Source organism: Akebia trifoliata, chromosome 16, assembly GCF_017979445.1.
Source record: "Akebia trifoliata isolate Shusen 1 chromosome 16, ASM1797944v1, whole genome shotgun sequence".
Lineage (NCBI taxonomy): Eukaryota > Viridiplantae > Streptophyta > Magnoliopsida > Ranunculales > Lardizabalaceae > Akebia > Akebia trifoliata.
Window position 1 is genome coordinate 31,274,739 of NC_141390.1, and position 20,737 is coordinate 31,295,475.

General features: G+C 35.0%; 3 protein-coding genes across 3 annotated transcripts; 1 reads left to right on the plus strand and 2 right to left on the minus strand.

The window, feature by feature from the left end:
- The first annotated feature begins 225 nt into the window (after positions 1 to 225).
- Positions 226 to 10,785, plus strand: LOC147383559 (uncharacterized). The gene is made up of 16 exons (XM_086427965.1): positions 226 to 545; positions 1,144 to 1,338; positions 2,861 to 2,935; positions 3,062 to 3,235; positions 3,444 to 3,607; positions 4,125 to 4,343; positions 4,943 to 5,069; positions 5,607 to 5,795; positions 6,627 to 6,713; positions 6,886 to 7,043; positions 8,566 to 8,685; positions 9,446 to 9,671; positions 9,928 to 9,987; positions 10,062 to 10,235; positions 10,333 to 10,442; positions 10,537 to 10,785. The coding sequence occupies exons 1-16, from the start codon at positions 360 to 362 to the stop codon at positions 10,700 to 10,702; spliced, it is 2,430 nt and encodes an 809-aa protein (XP_086284091.1). The 5' UTR covers positions 226 to 359; the 3' UTR covers positions 10,703 to 10,785.
- Positions 10,786 to 11,810: 1,025 nt separating this feature from the next.
- On the minus strand, positions 11,811 to 12,299 carry LOC147383560 (B3 domain-containing protein At5g26805-like). Its single transcript, XM_086427311.1, has one exon. The coding sequence runs from the start codon at positions 12,297 to 12,299 to the stop codon at positions 11,811 to 11,813; it is 489 nt and encodes a 162-aa protein (XP_086283437.1).
- Positions 12,300 to 18,359: 6,060 nt separating this feature from the next.
- Positions 18,360 to 20,318, minus strand: LOC147383561 (uncharacterized). The gene has a single exon (XM_086428533.1). It carries the CDS (start codon positions 20,098 to 20,100, stop codon positions 18,847 to 18,849), a length of 1,254 nt encoding a protein of 417 aa, XP_086284659.1. The 5' UTR covers positions 20,101 to 20,318; the 3' UTR covers positions 18,360 to 18,846.
- Between the last annotated feature and the right edge of the window lie 419 nt (positions 20,319 to 20,737).

Genomic DNA, 20,737 nt, shown 5'->3' on the forward strand with positions numbered 1-20,737 from the left:
CGACTCGGTATCGGAGCTGAAAGAGACGAGACGTGATACCGAGTTTAAAAACCATGATTTCAAAACAAAAATCAGAAATTTTCCCGATTTTTTAAATGGTGTAAAACCATCGTCTCGTTCGGCAACGAGACGACTCGAACGAAACGAGATGAGTTTTCCGAGACAACTCGGTATCGGGCATGGACGAGAAAACGAGTTTTAAAACCTTGGTGGAACGTGACCTAGAAAGTGAAACTCCATTTCTTTCAGTCGATCCAAAACTCTGAAACTCATTAGCCATGGCGGATTCTCCTCAGAACACCCAAATTTAAGGTCTTCGTTTCTTCTCTACTTGAGAACGAAATCACATACTGAGAACAATGAAACAGTCATTTAGCTTAACTCTGTTCGTCTTCTCTCTCGGACTTCTTCTTCTTCGATCTGAATCTGCGCCTCAAGCTTTCAGGAGAGATCCAGGGCACCCACAATGGCATCATGGAGCCTTTCACGATGTCAAAGAAAGCGTTCGATTCGATCTTCGACGGATGCTCCATTCACGCGCGGAAGTAATCATTTCTCAATTCTTCTTCATTCAATTTCAGTCGATTTTATTATTTTATTAGTTCAATTATCAAATCATCCAAAATTTTCATTTAATTCCAATCTGTAATTCATATTTTGTGCTAAATTGTAGTTATTTCAGTGATCAGTGATCGATATGTACTTTAATCGGTTCTGATGAGTGTATGCAGCTCTCATGTTGAAATCTCTGATAATCTTAATTTTTATAATTAACTCAATACTAGTAGGTTTGACTGTGTTACTGAAATTTTGTAACTTTATCTATTTTTATAATTAACTTTTGGTAATTTTGCTAAATTATGGTTTTTTCAGTGATCAGTGATCGATATTTACTTTAATCGGTTCTGATGAGTGTGTGCAGCTCTCATGTTGAAATCACTGATAATCTTAATTTTTATAATTAATTCAATACTAGTAGATTCGGCCTTGTTAATGAAATTTTGTAACTTCATCTATTTTTATAATTAATATTTGATTTTTTTTTTTTTGCTCAATTAATTGGATGTGTGAAATCTGGTACTTTAATGGTGGAAATTGAGGTTTGGAGTAGAAATTTGTATGAATTATAAAAATGTTCTGCAGGTTCCATTCCAGGTTCCACTTGAAGTTAATGTTGTCCTTGTTGGTCTCAATGGTGATGGGGCTTATAGATACATGGTAGATTCACACAGATTGGAAACGTTTCTCAAAACCAGTTTCCCAACACATAGACCAGCATGTATGGAGACAGGGGAGCCACTTGATATCGAACATCATATTGTCTATAATGCATTTCCTGTAAGTTTCTCGTAAACTATTCGATCTTTTTCCTGGTATATGGTTCATGTTCTTGGTTTTCAGTTTTCAGTTTTTTTGTAATTTGGTCAACATAATCGTATTTCTCCGCAGATGATTTCATTTGAGATAACCATTGAACTGTTTTTTTTGTGTGTGCTATTTTCGGATTTTTTTTTTCCTTCTATTGGTTATTTGAGTAATTATTAATTTGCATTGTTACTTGTTGGTGTACTATATCTTTATCTTAAGAAGGTGGATGCCTAAATAGATGTGAATAGGGGAAATATTAGGATTTGTACGTCAAAGGATGGAGAAGTAGTGTTCTAAATGTCTGTGATGTAATCCAAGTAAAGAAAAACATTAAAAAGAATTGGGTGGATACTGAAAGATAAGCATTTAATTTATGTCACCACGTGAAGAAGTATAGAAAAATCTGTTGAATCCACTCAACTGTTTTTACAATTTGTGCGGGCTAGCTGATTTCTTTAGACATTTATTTGCAACTGGAATAGAGGGACTAACTTGTCTGAGTTTCTACAATCATGCCTGGGATTTTAAAGTTATCTTATTTCTTTTACCATTAATTTTGGTACAAAAATGTTGCCTCTAGGCTTTGTATTAACATGTGCCTATAGATTGGTCTTTGTGTTAATTATTACTATTTGTTTTGAGGATGTGAAATTAAAAAAGAATTTTACTCTTTCTATATGGCTGTTTTCAACTTGATATATTTAGTCATAGCCCTTGACACAGCAGTTAGACTGGAAGTTAATCAGTTGAAAGGATTAAGAATACTATTCCAATTACCAATAGTCCTAAATATGCTATGTAGCATGCAAGATAGTTTAATCAAAATTGCTTATGAATGCCAAATAGCACATAAGATCATTGTTTTTCTGTTTGAACCAATTCCTATATATTGGATCTTATTTAGTTTTGACTTATACACAACCTCTGGTTTGAGAAAACTGTATATTGACGGAGAAAACCTATAGTTAAAAAGATCAATACCTAAGCCTATTTGTTGCACCTTCAACCTGTACAGTAGCCTTGCCACCACAACATCTTGTGAAATTAGTGATTCTAAAGCTATGTCAACCAACCAACGAATGTTGGGCGTAGTGGCTAGGGCCTTCCTCCAAAAAGGGAGAGGTCTTGAGTTCAAGCCCCTTCATTGGTCACCCTCCTGGCTTACCTAGTATGCGTTGTTTGTGAGATATTGCATGTACTTGGGGGATTTGGATGCGATATGGTGCTCCAAGAGGTTTGTTGCCTCTCCCCTGCTAGTCAGGCCTATTGGTCTGGACACCTCTGTTGTAAAAAAAAGAAGAAGCTATATCAACCCAATCAATCTTATAGTGTGGAATTTTTTTCCCCCTCTAATGCAGTAGAAGTTAATGGTTGATGCCAATAAATGGTTGAAAGCATGAATGAGGGTTTTAGTGTTTTATACTTCTCATATGGGAATTCCTATGACTGATTCTAATCAAGATACATACATATATATATCTTCAAAATATAGGCAGGACAGCCAGAGCTAATAGCACTTGAGAAGGCACTGAAGGATGCTATGGTTCCTACTGGGACTGCTAGAGAGGTAACTGTTGTTTTGAATTCCAACATTTTTTTATATTGGGTTATTCTCTTATTTCTATCTTCTTCGGAAATGTTACAGATATTATTTTCATGAAATAAAGTGCAATAGTTTCCTTGCAATTTTTAGGGTGAATACGGAAGGCAGGTCCCTCTTTTTGAGGTGGATGCAACAGTTGTAGAGCCAGTATTTCAGCAGTTATATTCCTTCACATTTGATATGGATCATGGAGGTTATTCTGCAGCAGAGGTGGAGATGGACAGGCCTGCCCCAATTGCAATATTTGTTGTCAATTTTGATAAGGTATACCTACCAATCTTCAAGATTTATTAGTTTCCCTGTTGTTTTGTGGTAATAATTATTACAAAGATTACGTCGCTATATTTAATATAATAATAGTACCACCATGTTCATGTACGATATGATTATTGTGTTAACTCTACAATCACTGTTATGGTGGACTTTCTAATAGTTACCATTTTTCTCTTTGCTGCTTCTACTGCTTTTAAAGGTCAGAATGGATCCTAGGAGGAAGGATATTGATCTTGATAGCTTAATGTATGGTAAACTTACCGACCTGACGGAGGAAGAAATGAAGAAACAGGAGGGTGACTACATTTATCATTACCGTTATGATGGAGGTGGGGCATCTCAAGTTTGGCTGGGCTCTGGCAGGTATGTTTGACATGTACTCCTGAGCAGTCTGGGTATATGGAATTGATTGCTAGAGCATTATGATTTTATTTTATTTATTTTTTTTAAAGAAAAATACTTACAAGCACATCATGGAACCATTTAATCTGAAACTACTATGTTGTTTAGCCATTGTTCTCCTAGTTTTCTGTGAGACATGAACTGTTTTGGACCATTGCATCTTTCAGTTCTCGTATAAATTCTTTGATCTGTATTTTTTTTTCCATTTTGTATGAACCATGATATTCTAATTTGGGAAGATCCAGAAATTATTGTTGCTTTACAGACTTTATTGTGCAGAACATTATTAACTACTATATTTTTTCCTCCGTTTTGAGTTGATTATAGTCATAAGTATCCAGTCAGAAAGTGATTTAATTCCATGTTTAATCAACCCTCCCCCCCCCAAAAAAATAATAATAATAATAATAAAATAAAATAAAATAAAATAAAAAAATATATATATATCCAGGTCTAATCCTTTGTTGTGCTATTTCAGATTTGTTGTCGTCGACCTCTCTGCAGGCCCTTGCACATATGGCAAGATAGAAACTGAGGAAGGAAGTGTCAGTTATAGAACACTCCCTCGTCTATTGAATTTAATCTTTCCTGGGGGTTCAGTGGCTGCTAGTGCCAGCTCTACTCATGATATTTTCATGGGACAGCTCGCAGCTCTGATCTCGACCACCATTGAGCATGTTATAGCTCCAGATGTAAGGTATTTGGTACTTTATCTTCATACAAAACAATATCATGTTACGAAATTTCTTTTGTGAGTTGATTGATATTATTCCACTTAAAGGATACTGCATGTAGTAAAACCTGGCTATGAATGATGATGTGCTCTCTTTTTTTTTTACATCACTTTAGGGAATTTGAATTTTCAGTATGTAAACACCTTACAAATATACCGTGGAACTTAATAATGGAACAAGCCCAGAGCTGGTTTGATCTGCTTAGCCATCCTCAGTAGTTTGTATGGTGTCTTTAACAAATTTGTAAAGTGAAGATTAAAAACTATATGTTAATACATGAATAAACTTTTTTTTTTTTTTGTTCTTGATGTTAGGATTCTGCCTATCAATGCTACTGATTTTATCAAAGCATTCCCTTAGCTTTTGGGGTATGAAAATTTATTCTGGTAACCAGAGAATCATTTTTCTCTGGATTTTTGCAACACCCAATTGTGCATTACACCACAATTTTTTCTCATGTCTTGGTCGGGCATCTTTTGTTTATCCTTATCAACACTTGTACTTACTTTTTCTTTGTAACCTTTTGTAATGTTTGTTAACATATTTGTTTTCTTTTGCTCAGGTTTGAAACTGTTGATTTGACTACAAGGTTGCTTATACCTATTATTGTCCTACGAAATCATAATCGGTACAACATCATGGAAAGAGGCCATAATTACAGTATAGATATCCAAACAATTGAAACAGAGGTCAGTTGTGTCCTCCCGAACAAGATATGTTTATGTGCGGGGCAGGGGAAGGATTTCCAGACAGGAAACCGTTTGTTTCAATTCAGATTTAATCTGTGCAAAGTTTTCTGATGCTTCAGCTGTGACAAGACCTTGTTTTTGGGAATTAAAACGTTGGTGTTATTTGCTCCAGTTGACCAATATGATAAATGAACATAAGTTTTTATTGCTCCCCCACCCCCCAATGCATGGCCACGGAAAAATATTTCCGTGGTACTTCTTACGATTTTTCATTTTATATGACATTGATTCTGGAGACTAATATTGAATTTGCCAAGACCCTTTATAGAATGAAAACTTTGAAGAAATTTCATAAATAGTATTTCATTAAAGATTAACTTCTATATTTTTGATAATTCCAAAATATTATAAATTTATTTTACGGTAATATTTTTAAAGAAAAATCTTCTCAACATCCATAGTGGTCCTTTGTATTATGATAACTGGGGAATGGAAATATTTTATGTGCTTAGTGATTTTTCCCCTTCCCTTTATCAGGTAAAGAAGATGGTTCATGCTGGTCAGGAAGTGGTAATTGTTGGAGGTTCTCATGCGCTACATCGCCATGAAAAGCTAGCTATTGCTGTTTCAAAAGCAATGAGGGGTCATTCCCTACACGAAACAAAGCAGGATGGACGTTTCCATGTTCATACCAAAACGTATTTGGATGGTGCTATTCTTAAAGAAGTTGGTTCTGCTCTTGACTTCTGTTTTTGTTCACGTTTTTTAATCATGAAAATGGTCTTCACAAACATCCTTTTATGTTTGCACAAATACATTTGTTAATCAACTGGGGTGAAAATTTGCATGGTTGGAGCAGTGAAGCAAAAATTTCATCTCTTATAGCTCATAAAATGATCCATCATAATTTGGCATCTAGGGCTTACCATCTTTTAACCGCCCTTCTATTCTTAGTTCTTGTATTTTATTTTCCTTTTTTGATAAGGTATACAATTTTTTATCAAAAAAATAAGGTATATAATTTACTGAAGGACTAAAAAAACAACAGATAGGAGGTTGAGCAGAACTATCTACAACAGGAAAAAAAAGCATACCAAAAACTTTCCTCCCTTAACCAATCCTCTCACAAACCATATCATGTCTAAACAAAAGTCTTAGAATAAGGCATCCTTGAACTCCTTAAACACATTTCTCTGGGAAAAAAGGTCTTATTCCCATGAAAAATGTGAATGTTCCTCTCCTTGCAGGTATCCCCAACACACTGCAAATGGAGTTAATCTCCAGAATATCTTTTTTGCTTGAATCGAGAGCCAAAGACTGCCAACTTTGAAAAAACATACAAATCCCATCTTTTATTCTCTATGTCCTCTACGTTGAACTTTACTTGCTTCCTGAAATCAAATAAATGATTGCTAATATTTGCTGTTACACTTCATCGGGAAGGTCTACAATGCCCAGAAAGATATACATTGTCTTGTTTGCCATTTGTTTTCTGGTTTCCTCGTGACAAGCTATTATTGCTTATTCCATTGATGTTGCAATTTACATTTTTTGCAGGAAATGGAACGTTCTGGTGATATCCTTGCTGCAGGTTTACTTGAGATTGCTGATCCTTCTCTGTCAAGTAAATTTTTCATCCGCCAGGTAGTCTAAATATTGTACATGTATATTTTGTATGCAATGTTAGGTTAGATACTTTTTGTTTTTTTTTTCCTCGTATCTTTCGTATGTTCTTGAAATACCTTTTATATAAAGTTCTATGGTTTTATGTTTCTACGTTGTGCACTTTGTTCTAACTTTTTATTAATTTCACTAGCATTGGATGGACGAGAATGATGGTTCGAGCGATTCCATAATAAAGCATCGGCCTCTTTGGGCAACTTACAACAATAAACGCAGCAAGGATAAGAAAAGGATTGGGTTGAAGAAACCAGGGAATCTGTACAGAACGTATGGAACCAGAGTAATTCCTGTGTAAGCAAATCAGACCCTCTAACTGATACTTGTACTAAATCTTGTAACACAGTCGTGTCAATACCATATTTTTTGGTCCTCTACTCAGCACCATGATCTAATTTTATAACGTAGCGGAAGCGTGTGAATCAATGGATTCTATAAGTTGTATTCATTGAAACACTCAAAATCAATTTGAATCAATAGATTCAATTGATAAACAAAAAATATTTTGAAAGAAAATAAAGCCTAAAGCTAACAAGTAATTAAGAGAGAAAGGATAATTGAATTGATGATTGTTTTATTCTTAATTTTCGGATTTGGAGCTCCTTATATAGATAATTTCATCATAACAATTTAGAAACCTACTAAAATACTAAAAATTAACATTCTTAACATATCTATAACATAATACTAACTTTCTAATCCTATTAGAACTCAAATTGGATGCTTCTAAACACTTGTAATTATAGCCTAAATAATAAAAACGAATTTAAAACAAATTAGAAATTAACAGGGAATTATACTCCTAAGATAATTATGGAATATAAATCCTATTAGAACTAGAAATAGAAATAAAACCTAATAGAATTAGAAAACTGCTTAGAGTTGTAGATGTCTTACGTCACTTTATAATGTGGAAATGGTTTCTTAACCCAGTATTCTGGATAAGATGGTGATTCAAGACAACCCATCCTACAACAAAAGTTCTTATTTTTCACGTAAAGCATTTCCGTTTTTATTGATTCCAAGTTTTGGAAGCCATAGAATTAAATAGCTGCAAAATTCTTGTCAAAAGCCTTTTTATGGCTGCCTTTCAGGACTGAAGCCCAAGGGGTAGTCTGGGGGCCAGGCTCTGGCAAACATTGGAACTGTTTGAACTGTAAATTTGGCAATCGACATATGCAGATGGGTTTGTTATTTCAGGATGTTGTGCTAGTGATCAAATGCAATTACCTTCTATCTGGCAGGAAGGACATGCATGTAATTTGTAGTCCCCCCTAAACGTCCTTCCCTCTAATTAGAGAGGTTCAAACATCTTGTTCTGGTTTAAAATTTTGCTTATGATTCATCTTGTTTGTGTAGATTTGAATATTTGATGACTGAGGTGTAACAGAACAAACAAGAAAAAAAAGAAAAAGAAAAAAAGACACATTTAGCAAGAAATATATCCTTAGCAATAAAATCTTGCCTGGATACTTGAGATGCATGAGGCGTTTGCAATTGCTTTTTCTGTTTTTTCAGTTTCTTTTTTTTGTTGCTTGCTGTATCTTTGTGGCCAGCTTGGCCTCCCCCCTTTTCTTTCCTTCTTTTAGGCATATTCTTCATGTTATGTGCATACTCTGGCATTTTTTGCAATACTAGAACTGCTCAAGATTATCAAATGCTTAGAAGTCAATGCTGCCACAACATACAAAATGCATATCACTGGTCCAATGGTCTACTTTACATGCTGCAAGAGCATGCAAGTGGAGTAGTTCTAATAATTACTTCCTAATTCCTGAATTGTCTATAATACAACACTTTATCCATTTCATGACAGCTTTGTTTTGTCATTGGCTGACGTTGATGAGAACCTTCTTATGGAGGATGAAAGTCTTGTCTGGGCAAGCAGGGATGTTGTCATTGTCCTTCAACATCAAAGTGAAAAGATACCACTAAGGTGAGTGCAGAATGCATTTTCTTCATTCTAGGGGTTCTATTTCCTAAGAAGGATTTCTATTAATTCCATTTTAAAACTTAGACAAAGCTTTCTTATCTATAGTTGTAGTGGAATTGTTCCTAGATCCGAAATATTGTAGCATAGTTCCTGACAATAGTGTAATACCGACTTCCTACAACACTGCGTTCAACACTGTGCTGCGTGGTGGTGTGCACGGAACGATAGATTTTTTCATTCTTATCTCGAGGAAAATCGTCTTATGGTTCTTTGCATACCTCCACATCAGTGCAGTGTTGTAGGAAGTTGGTTAAACATTTTTCTATGTAATTACATGCGACCCATCTCCACCATAGAAATGATCATTTAGTTTATATAGTGGTGGGGATTCCTGCATATTGAGATAAAGATATGAGGTCATTGACCGAGGAGTGATCTTAAATTCGTGATTGAATGGCTGTGCAATTAGTATCTCCTACTTGGTATGGGCGGTGCACTATCCGGGTATAGAATTCCATGGCTTGACTGGTAGATGCATCATCTAATCAATCTGGTTCATCCATTCATGCTTGGTATGGCCCTCACAGCCCATTTTTACACAATTGTGCTGCTGTTGATTAGAGCTAAAAGGGAGATGAGAGGATTTAAACTCATTATTCAGTTAGTCTATACTTGAAGAATTCATAGGAATCAAGTGATCCATTGTTACAGCATATGTAATCCACTTTAAATGCTGTCCTACTTAAATGTTTTTCTTCAACAGTTACGTTTCAGAAACAGCAAAAAGACATGCTTATCCGTTGCAAGCACAACGCCACATCTTGGCAGGCCTGGCTTCTGCGGTGGGTGGATTGAGTGCACCATATGAGAAGGCCTCACATGTACACGAAAGACCAGTTCTGAATTGGCTTTGGGCGACAGGTTGTCATCCATTTGGACCATTCTCAAACACTTCTCAAATCAGTCAAATGCTTCAGGATGTTGCCTTGGTAAGTCCAGTGTCATTCATAATCTCATTGTGTGAAATTGAAACCAAGACTCAAGAATGTTTGGCTCAGTCCCACAGCTCAATCGGTTTGACACATTGCAAAGCAACTTCAAGGTTGTGGGTTCAAGTCCACCATACCCATCAAGACTCAAGAATGATGACTCATTATTGAAATTGGAGAAAGACATTTATTTAGTATGGATATAGATGTTTTATTTAGTATGCATATGTTGACATCTCTCTCTTCTTGGTCACAGAGGAGCACAATATATGCACGTGTCGATACTGCACTTCACAAAATTCGGGATACTTCAGAGGTAATGAAATTGAGAATCTGTTTTACATGGTGACTTAGAACTCACAGTCACCAAATATCTGCATGGTTTTGCAGGCTGTACAAGTTTTTGCCAATGAATTTCTGAAAACACCTCTTGGTGTACCAGTAAAAGGTAAAAAGAACAAGTCAAGTACCGAGCTATGGCTGGATAAATTTTACAAGAAAACAACCAACTTACCCGAACCTTTCCCACACGAGTTAGTAGAGCGGTTAGAGAACTACTTGGATGTAAGTCAGCCTAAATCAAAACTTCTGTATAGACATCTTGTAGAAATATGGAGATGGACTAATAAAATATGTTACCTTTGATATTCTTGGTTAACAGAATATTGAAGAGCAGCTTGTAGATCTGTCTTCCCTTTTATATGATCATCGGTTGGAGGACGCACATTTGAACAGTTCGGAAATACTTCAAAGTTCTATTATTACTCAACAGTGAGTTATCCTTAATTATCTTCATGTATTTTGGTAATAATTGATATTTCGTTGTTTGTATCTTATTTCATTGTTGACTACTCTTTTGTGACAGGTATGTAGATCATGTGTTGGTAACTGAGCGGGAAAAGATGAAATGTTGCGACTTAGAATACAAGTTTCCCGTGCAGTCTTCTCAGGCATTAATCTATGGGGGCATACTTATTGCAGGATTCTTTGTATATTTTGTTGTTATTTTCTTTTCTTCCCCTGTTCGCTGATCCAAAAGGACGCATTAAAAGAATTTTGTATACTGAGTACGTTATCATATAGTTTTACTTTCTACTGAATTTGATGCAAATAATGAACTAATTCTTCCATCTGTAGTCTGAATCATAGAGTGAAACTCCCATGGAATGAGGTTAACTTTGCCACTTCAGCATTAAGTTCACTCTTCGTCGTACTTTTATGATCATCATGTCATGTTGAAATTCTAGATAGGTATGGGGCAATCGGATATTTGACATTGCAAAAAAGTTTGGATTTGGTAAATATTTGGTGTGGTTTAAATTCGAGAAAGTTTCATATCAAGGGAAAATTACGAAGAAAATAAAAATAATGTTTTTGGATTTTAAAAAAAAAAAAAAAATCAAAATCCATCATCTTCAACCTCAATGGGAGCCCTAACTTGTTTTTGAGGGCGAAAAATAAAATGTTTCCGTGTTCCACAATAATCATCAATTAAGTCATCGATTTTTCACGCAGCCCAATGTGTTTATTTTCTAATCAAATTGTGCCACTTAAGGCACCGATCCTGTGTCCCAACTCATATGCAATTGGATGTACGGGTGTACTTAGTTGATTTTCAAGCCCCCATTAAGAATTTACTCATTATTAAAGTAGGAAAAAGATCAGCAGATCCAAAATAAAATTCTTTTCTATATAAAAAAAAAAAAACGCTTGAGGATTACCTTTTACGTTATATATTCAAAAGATTAGGATCTAAACTCTCTTTAATGAATGAGAAAATAGAAACACCATAAAGATTAGGTTACTTCCAATTGTAACCCTGCTATAATTTAGAAACATAATTTTATTCCCAAAATAAATTGATCTTGCTGTAAATTTCAAAATTTTCCTACTAAAATTAAACAAACCCATCTCACACCACAGAAGAAGTTGTATTCAACCTAGAAAGTAGAAACCTCCACACAAAACAAAATAAAAATTTCAAAGTTTTATTTTAGTTTCACTCAATCTAAATTCCTTATTAAAAAACAAAGAAAAACCACCACAATGTACCCAATACCCATTCAACGTTCCCATGCAGTACTTAAGAAAGAGAGAGAGATGGGTCTTCTTCTTCCTCCTTTATTCTTGATAACTTGGTCAATCAGTTCCAACGCGCTTCAACACTGAGAAACAAAAAGATGAAGATTGACGATTCCAATACAACCCAATCACGTCACCTACCTTAAGATCCCTTCGAAAAACAAAATCTCTGGTCCAATTGTCACGGATTATGAACATGTCATCACCTTTCCACTTTTTCAAGAACAAGTTATACTCGCTACCAGTGTCAATATCTTTGATTGTGATTGATGCTTGTTCCCCACGATTGATTGTAGACCAATCCAAGTCCCAATTACTATGGACATGCTCTCGGCCCAACACGAGTCCACCATGACTTACAATGTCGTCTGTGAGCACTAACTTGATCTCCCAAGGATTAAAGAGATCCAAGAGAACTAGAGGTTCGTCTCTCACATCCACCAACACTGCACCAAATGGACGAAGTGGAAACACGGGGCTTCCCTCTCCTTTCTCTCGTTCTTCGGCTTTGGTGGGGATGAAGTGGTAGTAAGGAGTCTTAGGCATTGTAAGACAGGGACAGAGAAAGAGAAAGAGAGAAACAGAGACAGAATTAAAATAAATTTAGAGTTTTTTTGAGAGGTAAAACGAGTTATGGTCTTTATATAGAGAGAGTCCATCCTACTCCTACTCCTACACGTATATATGGAAACTCAATTTCTTTCTTAAAGGAAAATTTTCTAATTTGGAAAAATTGAACTTCTAATATGGTAATTTTTTTTATATTTATTTTCTAATTTCCATTTGCGAATTTTTTTTATGCCTCTTAATTTTAAGAGTCCTGATCTAGGATGATGTCCCGTTCCTATAAGAAAATTAGATGTAAACGTGGCACCATTTTATTGGAATTCAAAAACAACGGGCTGCGTGCATGGTTCGGTTAAGATCTTAGGTGTTCAAACTCTATCATAAACGTGCTAGGTAGACACCTTATCGATATTATAGGAACAGGATAACGTATTGGATCATTTTAAAGGAAAAATAACTTAAACCACCCTACCACTGAGTTTTGAGCGGTTACTTGATTGTCTATTTAGTAAAACTTTCTTCTTTTAATGGTCTCTTAACTAAGGTTATCAACGGATGCTTATCAGTTTAAATACAGTAATATTTCGAATCTAACAGATGTTCTAAAACTTTATCCGAATTCAAATCCCATTATCTTATCGGATGTAGGATAATATCTGATTAGAATTCGAATAACTTTGTATATATAAAAAAAAAACATAATTTTTCCTTATCCAACTGATTTTTCATTATTAAAAAAAATTTATTATATATTATACTATTTATATAATAAATAAATAAATAAAATAATATATAGTATATATTATTTTAAATCGGATATTATCGGATTCGAAATGTTAATATCTGAATCTGTATCCAATAACGATTCGAATATATAAAATTATCTGAATTCGAATTTGATATCTGAAATTTTCAGATAATATCCGATTAGCATTCGAATAATTTGTATATAAAGGAAACATAATTTTTCCTTATCCAACTAATTTTTCATTATTAAAAAAATTATTATATATTATACTATTTATATAATAAATAAATAAAATAATATAATATATATTATGTAGCATTTTGAATCAGATATTATCGGATTCGAAATGTTAATATCCGAATCCGTATCCCATAAGGATTCGAATATATAAAACTATCCGAATTCGAATTCGATATCTGAAATTTTTAGATAATATCCAATTTTTCAAATTCGAATTCGAAGTGGATTCAAATTTTCAACCATCCATTGACACCCCTACCCTCAACCTCATCTTAGGTTATAATATTTTTGAAATACCCAAACTACCCCCCTTTTAATCTTCTTCACATACTTATGTTTCCCAATGATTCCAATCATTTCCTACGATTTTTTTTTATCATGAATGATGAATGAAAAATGATATATTTCTAATTTTAAACATTTAGATGTATTTTTTTATTCATTTTGATGAAAATAAAGAACGAAGCTAAGATTCAATTTTTTTACATTGTCGAGCTCACCACTTTTTATTTATTGTCGAGTTCAATACTTTTATTGTCAAACTCACCAATTTTTATTATTGTCAAGCTCACCAGTATTATTTATTGTCGAGCTCACCAATTTTATTGTTGAATTCAACAATTTAAAAAAAAAATGTTGAACTTAAAAAAAAAAAAAATGGTGAGTTCAATGCTGGTTAAACCCATCAATTTTTGTTTTTTGAATTTTTTCAACAAAAATATTTTGAAAGATTGACTAAAAACTTGACATAATGACTTATGTAGATAATCTCAAACCACAAGAGCCATCATTGATCGATTTTCATCTAAAAACGAAGTAAAAGAATTAAAAAATCTTAACTTTATATAAAAATACTTGAAAATGACTTCTTCTTCATTTTCAAATCTTTTCCATCAAAATGGATTCTCTGAAACTCAATTGGGATGCCGGAAATCAATTTTTTATATATACGAAAATGGTGAGTTTAAATGGTTAGGACAATTTCAACATTTCAATTGTGAGAAATGTCTAGAGTGGGTTCAGGAACTGATTAGAAATAAAAGTTTTACTAAATGGACTATTAAGAGAAGCCCTAAAACATAAGGACTAATTAAAAAGAAATCCTTTGGCCGGGGTCCTTTAAGTAATTTTTTTTCCCAATTTTAAAAGTTGAAAACTCAACTCGAATGTCCATCGAGTCAAGCAAAAAAAGCGAGTGTCAACACAACCAAATTAAATTAAAGTATTTAACAGCTTAACATAATAACATGTCCTTTTACCATCAACCTTTGGCCTATATGGTCTTATTATTCTCCCTACTATGGAGTTTTGTATGTAAAGGATTTTATTCAAGATGTTTAAAATGATGGTTGAAAGTGATGCTCATGGATTTTGGGTACTTTAGAGCTTGAAGAGAATGGATTTTAGGTAGAAAAATCAAGGGCTTTCTTCAAAAGATTGAAGTCATAGATTGAAGACGAGTTTAAATAAGTTAAAGAACTCGAAGATTGTAGGATTTTTGGAACAAAAAATCAAGGATTTAGGTTTTGCAATAGGTTAGGTCGTGTCATGCCGAGGAAAGGGCATTATGGAAATTTATCAAAGCCAAACCTAACCTATTTAATAATCGTGTCAAAAAACTTAAATAAAACTCAACCCATTCGTAAAAATGTATACCTGATCCAAACCATGTATAACTTATTTAATAAAATTCTAATCTTTATTAAAAAAATAAGTTTCATTTTTACCACGAAATAAAATACCAGTCAAGAAACCAAAATCTACGAACATAAATTGAGTATGCAAAAAACATAAACTAAGTTTTATCACCAAAAAAAGGGTAATTTAAAATTTTTGTAAATAATTGTTGATATATTTAAAACTAAGGGTGCACATGATTCAGATTAGTTCGGATTTGTGGCAAAATCAGAATTGATCAAAATATTTTGGAACTGAACCAATCCAATTACTCTATAGTACCAAATCAATCCAAACCAATCTTGGTTTTGATTGGTTTGGATCAATTCTCGGTTCTCATACTTATTATTTTCAATAGTAAAATTAAAATAGTTAAAAATTAAAACCAAGCAAAATAAATATTAAACAAAGCATCACACATAATACATTAAAAATAAAGGGGTTTGAGCCTTGAGTATTGTTTGAATGTTTTTACCTTTTGTCTTTTAAAATTATATTATATATATATATATATAGGGAAATGTTCAGCAACAAACATTTTAGCAAAACATTTTTCAAAACATGGGTTAGAGGTTTTGGAATGGGCTGATTTTTGGTGAGGATGATCTCTACGATGAGGAGATCATCATCACCAAAAATCAGCCTATTCCAAAACTTCTAACCCCATAAAAAATGGTTTACAAAAAATGGACGGTCCATGATTTTTCAACTTGTAAACTGGGGCTAGAAGTTTTGGAATGGGCTGATTTTTTTATGAGGATGATCTCCTCACCATAGAGATCATCCTCACCAAAAATCAGCCCTTTCCAAAATCTCTAACCCATGTTTTGAAAAATGTTTTGCCAAAATGTTTGTTGGTGAACGGGACCCATATATATAATAATAATAATAATAATAATAAATATAAAAATTGGTTCGATTCTATAATACCCATAATCTGGAATCGAATTAAATCAATCGGTTTTTTTACAATCTGTACCTGAACCAAACCATGCTTAATCTGAATCAATCCAAAGACCAATCAAAATTCAAAAAACTTCGGATTGGTTCGGTTATTGGATTTACCCAATCCAATGTGCAACTTAAAACTACACGATAATGACAGAATAACTAGGGGTATGTTTGATTGCACATGAAAATAGGGTGGAAAATCAATTTCCATAGAAAATGACATTTTTCAAGTGTTTGATTGCACATGGAAATGAAAATTCATTTTCCACCCCATTTAAAAAGTCCACTAAATCATGGATTTCATTTTCCCACCCATATGGGTGGGAAAATGAAATCCACCAATATTTTCCATCCTCAATTCTTCCCTACCACCACCACCACCATTACATTAACTTTGTCGTCGTCGTCACCATCGCCGTCGTTGTCGGTTCCGTCTCTGACCACCTTCTCTCTCTCTTCTTCTCCATCCCTCACCTCCTCTGCCACCACCACCACGACGTTCTCCCCCCATCTTCCTCACTTACTTCAGTCGTCGCCGTCGCCACCGTCGCCGTCGTCGCCGCAGTCGTCGTCGTCGCCGTCACCTTCATCGCCACATCCTCCCCCCTCCCTCTTCCTCGTCATCTTCTTCTTCCTCTCCCCCTCCTCTCCTCCTCCTCTCCTCTTCTTCCTCCTTCTCCTCTTCTTATTTTTTCTCATATTTTTCCATGATTTTATCCAAGTGAATCAAACAATGGAATTTGATTTTACAACCCTACCTATTTTCCGCAACTAAATTTCCATGGATTTCAAATTCCATGGAAAGTGACTTTCCATGCAATCAAACATACTCTAAATGTTTCAAAATGGGTTAATCGGTTGGATGCCCTTGACCTAGACCCGACCTATTTAATAATGACTCAAACTCACTAATTTCCTATTGTTTTCGAGTCGTGTTCGTGTACCTTTAAAGATTGCCACCCCTAGTTTTGGAAATGTGGTTTTTGATCCAATTCGATGTAGTTTGGGCCTCTCCCAACTTAGTTTTCATAGCAACCCTTCTGAGTTTCAGAGTTGACTCAAAGAGTTTTTTTATCGAGTTTTATAACCAAGTTGCCTCAAAACTCAAGTGACTGGAGTTGACTTGACCAAGTTTCAAGTTGACTCAATGAGTTTTTATCCCTAGAAGATGGGAACTGATCTCTAGGAAATCCGACATTTTCCTCAAATCCTATTGAGTGGTTTGCTGATTTGGAAAATATGTTATTTTCAGACTTGGAAAACACTAGTGAGCTCCTCCATCAAACAGATGGTTGAGATGCAAGAGATTTCAAAAAATGTCTCTAAAAATTTTATATTAATCCCTGGAAAACAAGAATTGATCTCTAAAAATTTTTCCCCCCTTATGGCATCATATTCTCTTTTTGGTTTTCAACTGACTTGTGTTCTTCAGGGCTGACCCACGGATTAATGTTTGCCTCGGCCATAGGTGAATCCCAACACGCCAAAAATCAATAAAATTTGTTGATTTCTAAGTGGATGGATTAAAACGATCGATTCCAATTACTAGCCATCAACAATACTGCAGACCTATTAGAGTCCCCAAGAGTGGTGCATTGTGCACTAGTTAACCATGCCTCAATAGAACCAATCGAGTTACAGGAATCTAACATATTCATACTAATAATTTTCCACAAAATGGGGACCAAATGTATAATTTGTACAAATCTTTTCAGTTTTCAATTCGATCCGATCCATTTGTTCGTAGAGCTATTTACTCGATCGCAAACATTTCTGGAACACCTCTAACAGAGTGGGCGAATATACTATATATGCAAGATATCCGAGGAAGGTGACTGTTTTCTTCGTTTGGTTTTTCTTTTGGGCTGGACTATATACACTCACTTTTTGTTTGTTTTACCCACTTTACTGCTTTTTCAGATACCATCCCTACTGAATCTCATTTTCCTCCTCAAATGCCTCTTTTCTCCTTCATATCTTTCTTTCTCATTTTTGTTCTTTGAATCTACATAAGTTTCAACTAAGGTTTCATGGTACAAGAAGCAATGCCTTTAAAACTTGTAAAATATCTTAGCAATGAACATGAAACCCTCAACTCCTAATGTAGTAGTTGCATGGTTTTAAAACTCGGTTTTGCAACTCGTCTCCTTCATGCCAAATCCCAAGTTGTCTCAGATGAGTTTTCCGATATGTTTGAGACATCTCGTTCAAAAAAATTGACTTGTCCATCCGTCTCATCCATGCTTGATACCGAGACAACTCGGGTGATACTTCTCAATCTCAGATGAATTTTAAAACCATGAGTAGCTGTTGAAAATATCCGTAGTGAAAAAAATAAATAATCAAACATAGCTTAATTCAGTAAGTCAGTACTGAATTCGCCAATTGGTACCTACAAAGTCCTTTTAGATGGATCCCACCGAATTGCAATGTAAATTTTCAATAGCTTCCTACCGAATAGAATCTTCTTAGCGAACAGAAAATTAGTCCTTTTTTTAAAGTGGGTGAGTGAGACGAGTAATTCTATGATTTATTGTGAAAGGGTGTGAACAAGCAAAAAAGTGGGTGTATATGATCCACCCCTTTTCTTTTTCTCTTCACTCGAATATCTTCCATTTCATCTAGAATAACGATGAATGCACTCAGTTTCAGAACCAAAACCGTGTGCATTCATTGTGACACTTTCATCTATTATGTTTGATACCTCTCTCTCTTCTTAACAAAGAATTGAGAAGAGTTTGAAGGTTTCTGCATTTTTCTTAGGCATGTGGCATAGATTACTTCAGTGTCATAACGCCTTATATTCCAACATTGGCTCAAGACATCCTTTGTGTGCAATTCAAATATTTAATAGTAAATCCAATAGATCTAAATATGGTACTGTTACATGAATCAATCTCTTTGTCTAAGCTATATGGGAAGTTTACCTTTCAAATCTTTCTGCTGTAACATAAACTCACTGAATTGCTTCGATCTCTCTCTCATCGTTGAAATAATCTCTTCGGTAACTTCATTTATCTGCTTTGGCAAATAAACCTCCAAATAATCGAACCATTCCGCCAATGTCATCTTCTCTAAATCGATCCCATTGTCAACCTTTGTGGGAACCAAATTCCCTTTGACATCTGAACTTTCTTTCTGCAAATTTGATTGCTTGGGAACAAGTGGTTCTTCAGAAACACTAATTGGAACAAACTTTGAAGACTCAGCCTCTTGTGAAGCGCGAATTCTGTTTTTTCGGGTCTGCTCTTCAACTGGTGCCACATTACATTCTTGGTTAAAATTCAAACTTTCAGGAATCTTTGGAATCTCAGAAACAGAATCCAACGATTCATTGTTCTTCTTCGAAACTGCTACCAGAGCTGCTCTCCGAGTCCTCCTCCCCTTAATGGGTGCTACATTCTCAGATTCTCTGCAAATCTCATGATCTTTGTTCAAAGTTTCAATTTTTTTCTGAACTACAAGGGAAGCCAAGACAGACTCCACAGGTTCATCCTTTGAAGTCCCTCGCTGAATCTGATTCTCTGCAACTGCGTTGAGACTCTCTTGTTCAAAATTCAAACTTTCGGGAATTTTCTGAACTGCAACAGGAACCAAAACAGATTCCCCAACTACATCCTTTGTAGCCCTAGTCCTTCCTCGTCTAGTCCGATTCTCAGCAACAGATATGGAAATAGACTCCGCAGGTTTGGGCTTGGATGCCCTAGTCCCTTTAGAAGCCACCACGCGTCTTGGATTTCTCCTCAATTGATTTTCTTCATTTTCTGCATCAATGTCCTTCGCGACCTCGACATCTACCGAAGAATTTTTGCCGATCTTTCTTGAATTCTTCACTTCCTTAGTTTCCTTTTCGATATTGACCTTGAGAGAGGTGCATTCTCCGATCTTGATCACGTCTCCATCTCTGAGTTCAAAATCAATCAAAGCTTGAAGCTTGACTTTGTTCAAAAAAGTACCATTCGATGAATCGAGATCTGAAACAACCCATTTTCCTTCTTTGAACTCGATCGCTAGATGTTTTGAAGAGATCCCATCGTCTTTGATGGTGAAGGTGTTGCCTTTAACGACTCTACCGATTCGGATCACAGATCTAGGTCTGCAATCTAGGGTTTCTCCCTCTCGAGGACCTTTCTCAACGATCAATTTCAAGGTGGATTCCGCCATGTAGATGATTGCGAACCCCAGAAATGCAGAAAATAAAAGAGAGATTTTTCAAATGCGGTACAAAAGAGACGAGATTTGTATTATTCAGAGATTTTACGCTTCAGGTTCGAAGAAGAGTAAAATTAGGGTTTCTATAGGTCCCTGTCAGGGTTTTTTGGTTCTTCGAGAGAGATCAAAAAGAGAGGGAAACAAGCGAAGGAAATGTGGCTGAGATTTGAAATTTTGGTTTATCGCGCCGTCACTGTTCAAATTTCAAGAAGCACCTTTCGAGAACCGGATTTGCTCGTCCGGGTCGAACAGGACGAGTCAATACCTCCAAATCGTATCCACTTATAAAATCTCAATTTTACTTTTACACACCTTTTACCTAGCACCATGGTTTTAAGACTCGATTTCGTGTTTCATCTCGTTCATGCCAGATATCGAGTCATTTCGGACGAGTTTTCTGATACGTTTGAGATGTCTCGTTCAAAAATGAGAAAAATGAATGTGGAGTTTTAAATCTCATCCAAAAAATTGACTCATCTGTCCATCTCTTCCATCTCATTTATGCCTGATATCGAGATGACTCTGGTGATATGTCTCGATCTCATACAAATTTTGAAATCATGCCTAGCACACCCCTTTCCTAGATCTT

Excerpts from the sequence above, each read along its gene's own strand:
- LOC147383559 (XM_086427965.1), top strand. The coding sequence starts at position 360 with ATGAAACAGTCATTTAGCTTAACTCTGTTCGTCTTCTCTCTCGGACTT. Across the intron at positions 6,714-6,885 it reads GTAAATTTTTCATCCGCCAG|CATTGGATGGACGAGAATGA; the intron begins GTAGTCTAAATA and ends TAATTTCACTAG. Across the intron at positions 9,988-10,061 it reads AAATTCGGGATACTTCAGAG|GCTGTACAAGTTTTTGCCAA; the intron begins GTAATGAAATTG and ends ATGGTTTTGCAG.
- LOC147383560 (XM_086427311.1), bottom strand. The coding sequence starts at position 12,299 with ATGCCTAAGACTCCTTACTACCACTTCATCCCCACCAAAGCCGAAGAA.
- LOC147383561 (XM_086428533.1), bottom strand. The coding sequence starts at position 20,100 with ATGGCGGAATCCACCTTGAAATTGATCGTTGAGAAAGGTCCTCGAGAG.